This window comes from Leptosomus discolor, chromosome 6 (assembly GCF_034619465.1).
Source record: "Leptosomus discolor isolate bLepDis1 chromosome 6, bLepDis1.hap2, whole genome shotgun sequence".
Taxonomy (NCBI): domain Eukaryota; kingdom Metazoa; phylum Chordata; class Aves; order Leptosomiformes; family Leptosomidae; genus Leptosomus; species Leptosomus discolor.
The window spans coordinates 22,675,657-22,684,201 of NC_141396.1; the positions used below are offsets into that span (position 1 = coordinate 22,675,657).

At 61.0% G+C, this 8,545-nt stretch overlaps 1 protein-coding gene across 2 annotated transcripts in view; it reads left to right on the forward strand.

The window, feature by feature from the left end:
- The window catches only part of PSD (pleckstrin and Sec7 domain containing), a 34,252-nt gene extending 26,758 nt beyond the window's left edge, over positions 1 to 7,494 (forward strand). For both annotated transcript variants that reach the window (XM_086466968.1, XM_086466967.1), the window contains 7 exons: positions 2,623 to 2,666; positions 3,982 to 4,160; positions 4,975 to 5,045; positions 5,618 to 5,775; positions 6,092 to 6,236; positions 6,891 to 7,034; positions 7,255 to 7,494. In XM_086466968.1, coding sequence (XP_086323094.1) covers positions 2,623 to 2,666; positions 3,982 to 4,160; positions 4,975 to 5,045; positions 5,618 to 5,775; positions 6,092 to 6,236; positions 6,891 to 7,034; positions 7,255 to 7,494 — 981 coding nt within the window. The remainder of the gene's footprint in view (positions 1 to 2,622; positions 2,667 to 3,981; positions 4,161 to 4,974; positions 5,046 to 5,617; positions 5,776 to 6,091; positions 6,237 to 6,890; positions 7,035 to 7,254) is intronic.
- Positions 7,495 to 8,545: the final 1,051 nt, after the last annotated feature.

Sequence of the window (8,545 nt, forward strand, 5' to 3'; positions counted from 1 at the left end):
TGGTTGTGACTTAGGCTTCAGGAGCCTGCACCGCCTGTGCTTCTCCAGCAGAAGCAGTCTGTCCACCAAAGAGCCTGGAGTTCAGTGGACTGACGGGCAGTGGTACTGCCACAGGACCAGAAAAGCAGGATGGACTTTGTGGCTGGAGTGTATCTTCTTAGCTAGGACTTGGGCTGAGTCTGTCAGTTTTGTTCCTGAGACTGGTGTCGGCTGGGGATGGCATTTAGCCAAGCAGAGTCTTGGCAGGATTTAAGTGTCTAAAGCTTTGCATTGCCCTCTCAGTCTCCGCAGTCCCCCCATTTGCCTCTCACCACCCCCCTGCACAGGAGTGCTGAGCAGCCTCTGCTCCCCATCTCTGAGGTGGGGGTACTTGGCAGCTCCTGCGCACAATGGGCTTTTGGGATGCTGTCAGGGCTTGTAGCAGGGCGGCTGGAGCCTTTTAAAGCCACAAGACAGTTCAGCCTTTGAAGTGTTCACCGGCAGTCCCAGAGCCCAGGTTTTTGTAGCTCAGTGCTCTGCTGGGCTGTTCTCCAGCACTGTGCCATCCAGAATTACTCCCCGAGCATCTTCTGACATCAGCTCATTCACTTGTCATTTAGCAGCAATCCTCCCGCAAGCCCTGCATGGGGCTGGGGGCCATGATCCCCTCCAGTGTGGCACCTCGACCTGCCCTCCAAAATCCCCACTCAGCTGGCTCATGTCTCCCTTCCTTGGGAACCGGGAGCTGACCCCTCTCTTTATCACCACGGAGCCGGGTGGAAGCCAAGCCACGTCCCGTTCTGCCCGCTCTTTCTGAGGAGCTTTTCTGCAGTTTCCAGCCCCGACTTCTCTGTGCCAGTTTTTCAGTTTCCTTTTTGTGTCTGTTGGTTCTCAGGATCTTTCTGTTGGTTCTCAGGATCTTTCAGCTGCATCCCCAACAGTGAGTAAGATCCTTTCCCTTCTGTTTGCCGTGGCGACTCCTCATCATCTACAGTGCTCTGAGGTGCCTGCTTCTCCCACTGCTCTGTTCCCAGGTTATGTTCTGCATGACTTTGGGTTGGTTTTTCCCCCCCAGGCTCTTCTCTAGGGGCTCTTCTTTTTGCAAACTGTGCTCCTCTGGCTGCCTCACTGCCAGCCCGCTGGCAGGTACACCCTGCTCACACCTCAGCATCCTGCCCCTCCGGTGCCAGGGCTGCAGGAATGGGGCTGGGGTCTAATCTCCTCTCAGGCACTGAGGCTGTACCCCCTCCATGAGCCTCCTGTCTTCCCAGGAGACAACTGAACCCAGCTTTCTGCCTGCTACATTGGGGTGATCCCTTTCCTCCTCTGAGAAACAAGCTGATGCTATGCCAGCATTTCCCTGATGGGGAAGAGCAGGAGGAGCCAGGTCCCCTCTCCATCCTGGCTGCTGCGCCTCTCGGCGGAGTGATGGATGTCCCTTCTCCAGACACTGCTGGGCCTGTCTGCTGGCTGGCTTTCCCGGGCCCCTGCACGCCTCCAGTTGTACTTTCTCAGCCACCAGCAAGACCTCTCAGCAGCAGTCTCTGGCCCAGTGATGGATGTTGACAGCTGCCTGAACAGCCTGTGCAAGACTCGATTATTTTCCTCCAAGGATGATGCCTTCCAGATCTTGCTCTGAAGCCCTCTGCAAGCACTGTGTTGAAACCCTCTCCAGAGCCTCCCAGGCTACAGAGCCGTGCTGAGCGCTCCTGGCTTCTGGCTTGCGCCCAGCTCAGACCAGACAAATGCTTGGGAGCACGGTCCTGGAACATCCCACTGAGATGTGGGCAGCGGGTCCTGCCTTGCTCAACTCAGTGGTGTTCAGGTCCCCAGAGTGGGCAGGGTTATTGGGGGGTGCTGAGGAGGGGCAGGGATAGGCCACAGCCACCTCAAGCAGCAGCAGCTCAGCAGTGGGCAAACACTCACCCTGCCTCAACCAGCCATGAGGTCCTCTGAGGGCCTCATGAATGACAGCATGCCAGTGCCTTTGTAAGTCCAGGGCCAGTGCCGTGCTGAAGTCTCTCCTGAAGCCTAAGTGTGCCATGTATGCCAGTGCAGGACAGACAGCCGATGGCAGGGAAGTCACTGTCTGTGGTGTGTTGTGCCATGGAGCTGCTGGAGGCCCTGGAGCAGGCTGAGGGCCTGCTGAGCAGGTTGCAGGCATGCACTGTTGGAGTCTAGCCCGAAGGCTTGCTTTCTTGGCGTCCCAGCCACCTGAAGGCTGTTCCTTTGGCCAGCCTGGGACACCTTGGAGTGGGGAGAAGTGGCTCTCCCAAGAACTTGGAAATGTTTGGTGCACCTTGCCATCATGCTGCTAACGCTGTGCCACTGTCACGGACAGGTAGAGGGGGAGGGGAGGAGAGATAGCCAGGGCCATCCCCAGCACTGTGCCTGGGGTTTCAGGTCCTATGGTGCCCTAACTTCTCCTAATTAATTATTATATATTAAGAAGGTGCCTGTAGCCCTGAAACAAGGTCAACTGGCTGGCCCAGCCAGGATGGGGCTGGACCGGGATGAACTGACTTGTGGTTGCCTTAACCTCCAGTGTCCCTTAGCTGGCCTGGCATGCCCTCTCCATCCCCTAGAGCAGCCCCCATGACCCAGCACCACTCTCCTACTGACCCCTCACTCTTCTTTCTCCAGGCGCTGTATGGCTCCATCAAGAACGAGAAGCTGCAGTGGGCCATGTGAGTATCCCTCCCGGGGGATGCTGCCACCGGTGCTGGGCGGGCCGCGGGGCCACTCTGCTGGTGCCGCTCTCGCCGCCAGGGCATCGCCCTGCCCCAGAGGCCACATCAGCCATGATGCTGCAGGGCGGGTGTTCCTGCAAGGGTGTGGGAGGAAGAGGGAGCTCGGGATGGGCGGGGATGGGGGTGCAGGCAGCGTACGCCCGGCTGCCCCCAGCACCTCCATGGGGACCCCTGGGGGAAGGCTGCCCAAGGCCAGGCCCCCGCGGCTTTGGCGGCCATGCCCGGGGTGGGAGCGGGCAGGCTCCGGGAGGGGGCCGTGGCTGTGCCGGGTCCCCGCAGGGTGCCCGCACCCTCGCCCACAGCTGCCATCTCCGGCAGCAGGAGCGGCAGCGCCCGCGCTGCGGGGATTAATCAGCCCGGCGGTACCGCCAGCACTGAGCCAATGCGCTCGGGCTGCTGCCATGGAGACGCCGGCAGATGCTGAGGGGTTTAATTAGCAGCGAGCGGGTCTGAGGGAGGGGGGAGGCAGCAGCTCTGGGCTCCCACATCTTCCTGCCGGGCGGGGGGAGCGGCCCCGGTGCAGCCCGCCCGCAGCAGCCAGCCCGCAGGGCGAGGGGCCGTCACCCGCAGGGCGAGTGCGAGCAGGGCCCTGCCGCTTCCTGCTGCCGGGGCTGCCGGCATGCTGCCCACGGCCTGCCCCTGCCCCGGGGGGCTGCTGACTGAGGCCTCCGGCCTCCCCACCCCGGGTTCCTCGCACCCCTTTGCTGGGGGCTCTGAGCCGCGCAGTCCGGCTGCTGCCCTGAAGGCATGGGGACCACAGCCTGGGTCTCTCTTTGGGGGGGGTGGGGGGGTGGGGTTGTTCCCTTCTAGACCCTCTCTCCTGCCAGCTTGGGACCTGTGAGCCCGTACACCACAGGCCGGGGGGGGCTGCAGTAGTGCCAAGCCCCGGGGTGTTGCTCCTCTATGACCCCTGACTGGTCAGCCTGGCTGGCATCTGTCCCAGCCCTGTCCAAAAAGGCTCCCTGGGGCAGGTAGGGGCCCCGCCCTGAACAGGCAGCAGACACCCCTGTGCCTTGCCTTTCAAGGGGCCAGGCAGCAGCACAGCTGCCTAGAGGTTCAGGGGCACCTAGAGGTGAGGCTGGGTTTGGGATGCTTGCCAACGGTGATAGGAGACTGCTCAGCCTGGTCTGCTGCTCCTGGTCTCCCTTTCAGAAGCCAGGCCTAAAAGTGGCACCAGCAAGTGGGAGGCTTGGTATTTGCTATCCCTGGCAAGGTAACAAACCGTTTCCCCACCCGACTCTCTACCTGGCAGAGATGAGGAGGAGCTGCGAAAGTCCCTCTCAGAGCTGGCAGACCCCAACCCAAAGTCCATTAAGCGCATCAGCAGCTGCAGTAACCCCTTTCTGGACTTCTCCCAAGACTCCAGCATCGCCACCTACAAGCATGGACTGTTAGTGCGCAAGATCCACGCTGATCCTGACTGCAAGAAAAGTAGGTGCCTGGGGGGGCCCACAGGAGGGACTAGGAACGAGAGGGCATCACCAAGCTCCAGAAACCCGACAAGAAGCAGGGCAGGAGTCACTACATGATGTCTGACTGTAGCATCATGCCAGCCTCCAGCATCAGCCCTCCGTGCCCTGTCTGTCTGCCTGTGCTGGGCATAATTCAGCCCCCAGGCTGGGGAGCCTGGAAGCCTCTCCCTGCCTGTCTGTCCCCACTCTCGGGGCTGGGCAGAGGCTGAGGTGGCAGCGGGCAGCGCAGCCCCTGCCTGCAGCACTGGGAAGGGGGCAGGCAGGATGGCGGGGATGAAGGAAGGTGTCCTGTGGTGCAGCAAACAAGCCGCAGAGCAGGCTGCTGCTGGTTGGGCACTGCCAGGCACGTTCATTGTTTCCACCATGAAATCCCCTCTAAGCCCTAGCCATGTAATGCTGCCTTGATCTGATTAGATGCAGCTGCCCTCCAAAGTCAGCATTACCTGGCAGGCAGCAGCACCTCGTCCCCATCGCCGCGCAGGGAGGCAGCAGTGAAGCCGAGTGCGAGCAGTGAGGCGGGCGGCGAGGCGGGGAGCGCAGCGGCGGTGGCCCTGGGAGGCGGCAGGCAGCCCCCCCTGCCAGCAGCACCATCTGTCAGCCACGTGGCCAGCACGGGCTCAGGTGCATGGCGACAGTCCTGGCATGCTGCCCGTCCCCAGGGTGGGGTGACGTGCGTCGTGGCAGGGCTAGCTGGAGGAGGATGGAGCAGGGGGATGTCTTCCTGCTGCTCAGCACTTGGTCTGATGTCTGGGCTGCTCTCTCCTCCCTGGCAGCACCCCGAGGGAAGCGCGGCTGGAAGCCCTTCCACGCCATCCTGAAGGGGATGATTCTCTACCTGCAGAAGGTAGGCAGCAGCGGGGTCACCCGCATCCGTGCCAGGGAGAGGGATCGTCGCCAGCCCGGGGGGGAGGTAATGGCAGTCCCCACAGCAGCAAGAGAGGGGCTGCAGTGCACAGCATTGCAAAGCCTGGCTGAGCAGGCTCAGCACCATGCCTGCTTGAGCCGTTGCTTGGGGACCTGGTGGCATCCCTGTTGCCAGGGTTCTTGGGCTCAGCCTGGCTGCTGACTGAGGATGCTGTGTGCAGAGGCTTGGCTGCATAGAGATGAGGCACCGGGTCTTTGCCCTGGGTGGGGGGCCGGGCATTGGGCTGCCCATCCAGTTTCCTGCAGGCACACATGCTGCCCAGGTGTGGGGAACAGCCACCGTGCTGTTGCCAAGTCCGTGCACCCAGGTTGTGCAGCCTCTCCCCATGGGTGTAGCACGAGCTGGAGGCAGAGCCTGCAGCATCCTGTTGGAGGGTGATCTCCAAGCCCCACCACTGCCAGCGCTTGCCTTGCAGTTCCCACAGCCTCATAGAGCTGACTCATGGTGGGGTGCATCCCTAAGCTGTCTCTGAAATGCCCTGTGCTTCGCAGGAGGAGTATAAGCCGGGGAAGGCGCTGGCGGAAGAGGAGCTGAAGAATGCTATTAGCATCCACCATTCGCTTGCCACACGGGCGTCTGACTACAGCAAGCGACCCAACGTCTTCTACCTCAGGACAGCTGACTGGAGGGTCTTCCTCTTCCAAGCACAGTGAGTCTCCCAGGATCACTGGCTAGACCCCACGCTGGGGCGCAGGGGCTTGTCTGACTGGGGTGGAGGGTGGGATGGAGCTTAGGGCCACATTGCTCTGTCCTGGCCCTTTCTGGAAGGAAAGGACCCGGTGTCAGCACTGTGCTTTGCCCAGCTCCTCCCCACCCTGATGGGCTCATGATGGCCCGAGTCACTGGGGGCAGAGCCCCAGGTGCTGTGGCTGGCCAGGGCCAGGCCTGGGGGACGCAGGTCTTGCCTGCAGGTGACACAGGTAGTGCCACTTAAAGCCTATCTGTGGTTTGGCTTTTTTCCCCAGGAACCCCGAACAGATGCACTCGTGGATCACACGCATCAATGTGGTAGCAGCCATGTTCTCTGCACCCCCCTTCCCCGCGGCCATTGGCTCCCAGAAGAAGTTCAGCCGTCCGCTGCTGCCCAGCTCCTGCACCAGGCTGTCGCAGGTGGGCCATGGTGTGGGGCAGCTGGGGGCATGGGACACACCCTCTGGGTCTGCTGATGGCACTGTCCCCTGCAGAAGGACCTATGTGGTGCCACGCGCCCAGCTGCCTCCCAGTGGGATGCAGGACCAGGGCAGCCTGGCCAGCGAGACAGGGAGCAAGAGGGTGCTGAGGTTGGGAGTAGTCAGTGTGGTCTTGTTCCTGGCAGCAGGGATGGGAGACAGGCAATCGAGTCAGACCATGGAGGAGAACGTAGCCCAACACCATGGCTTGCAGGGTCCTGCTAGGGCCAGGACCTTGAAAGGCAACTGGCCAGGAGGATTAGCTGGTGCTTGCGCTTGCCAGGACAGTTATTCATAGAGCAGAAAGGATTAAAAAAACCACAAACAAACAACTCACCAGCCTGGTTTTATAGGGGATTAAATTCCTCTGCTTTAAGACTGCAGCCAGCTCCCTGTGAGGCAGGACAGATTGCCCCCATGGGCCTGTGCTTTTGCCTGTCATTCAAAAAAATAAAACACCAAACAGGAGCAGAAGCTGAGATCCTGGCTGGCCCTAGGAGGGGAAAAACCTGTTCTGGCCCCAGCTGGCTCACAGTGCCAGGGGGTCAGAGCAGAGGGCACAGTGGGGTACTGACGTGGTGCCACCCTTCCCCAGGAGGAGCAGGTGAAGAGCCATGAGACTAAGTTCAAGACGATGTCAGCGGAGCTGTTGGAGCATCGCTCCTCACTGCCTGAGAAGAAGGTGAAGGGTAAAGAGTATGAGGAGCTGAAGCAGAAGGAAGAGTACCTGGAGTTTGAGGTGAGCTGGGAGACACTCCCCCCCCGTCCCTGCCCCCAGCCCCTCTGCCCCTGCCTGCTTGGCCATCCTGAGTGATGGGACCATCCCAGTCCCCATCAGCTGAATTGCACTGTGCCACTGCTGTGGTCCAGGACCACAAGCATCCCCTCACCCTGGGATGCTGGCTGAGGGGCAGTGCTCAGCTCGCCAACCCCTCTCTCTGCTGCACTGTGCCCCCCAGAAATCCCGCTACGGCACCTATGCCATGCTGCTGCGGGCCAAGCTGAAGGCCGGCTCCGAGGACCTGGCAGCATTCGAGTCCACCCTCTTTGATGCAGCGGGTGGGGAGGACGATGGCCTGAAAAAATCCCGCTCCAGCCCCTCGCTCAATGCGGAGCCCTCTGGCACAGCCACCAAGGTGAAGCGTAACGTCTCTGAGCGCACCGGCCGCCATCCCCCTGGCCACCCCCACAAGTCATAAGTGAGGGGCATCAGCCACTTGTGCTGCAGCTCCGTTCCTGCTCCCCCCCGCCCCAGAGCTGGGGTGGAGGCCACGTGCTCACCGAGACCCTGCATGAGTCCATCTGTGGCACAAGCTGGGGTGGGGGTGACAGCCCTTCCCCGGCTGCCAGCACAGCCATGCAGGGCCACGGCCCCTCCACCAGAGATGGTGGCAGAGCAGGATGGTCCCTGGTCCTTGCCCACGGGAGCTGCTAGCACCGTCAGCTCCATCAGACTCGTTCTTGCCCCTCCTTGTCCTGTGCTTGGCTGCAGGACCCAGTCCTCCTGCCCCAGGGACGGGGAACAACTGAAACCCACCCACTGGGCTCAATTCTTCAGTGGGTTTTTTTTTTTTTTAAAAAAAAAAAAAAGACGACAAAAACGCAGCAAAACAAAGCCAGCGGCCGCTTCTCCTCTAGCTATCCGTTGTGCCATGGGGGGCAGCCAGGAGGGGGGCCAGCCCTGGCTTGTCCCCTCTCCTGGGGCTGGTGGCCAGGGGAGGCAGGGTGATAGCACTGGCCCCCCTCCCTGTCCCCTCAGCCACCTCTGCACCCTTCCCGCTTTCTTACTACTTTTGAACGGTTTTTGTGATACAGTTTTGCACTTTTTAGTACCAGATCGAGCTGACCACCAGGGAGAGTTTTTTTGGGCTACTTTTGATGTTTTTGGGAACTGTTTAAGAAAAAAACAAAAAACCACAAACCCAGCCCTGTCCTGTGGGCACTGCACGCTGGAGGGGGGGAGGAGGTTTTTACATGGACTCAAGGGGAAACCCAGCTCTCCCCCCCCCCGCAGAAAGCTGAGCTCCTGCGTGTGCTGCTGCCTCCTTCCCAGCCCCACTCCAGCACCAGCAGCCCTTTGGAGAGAGACAGCCCTGTGGCCCCTGGCACCAAGGAGGCACCCTTGGGATGGCAGCACCCAGTGCTGCACTTCTGGCCACACGGGATGGGGGGGCTGATGCACCGGTGCTTCATGATCACCCCTGGCAGCCTGGAATGACCCAGTTTGCACCACCTGGGTGTGAGCATCAT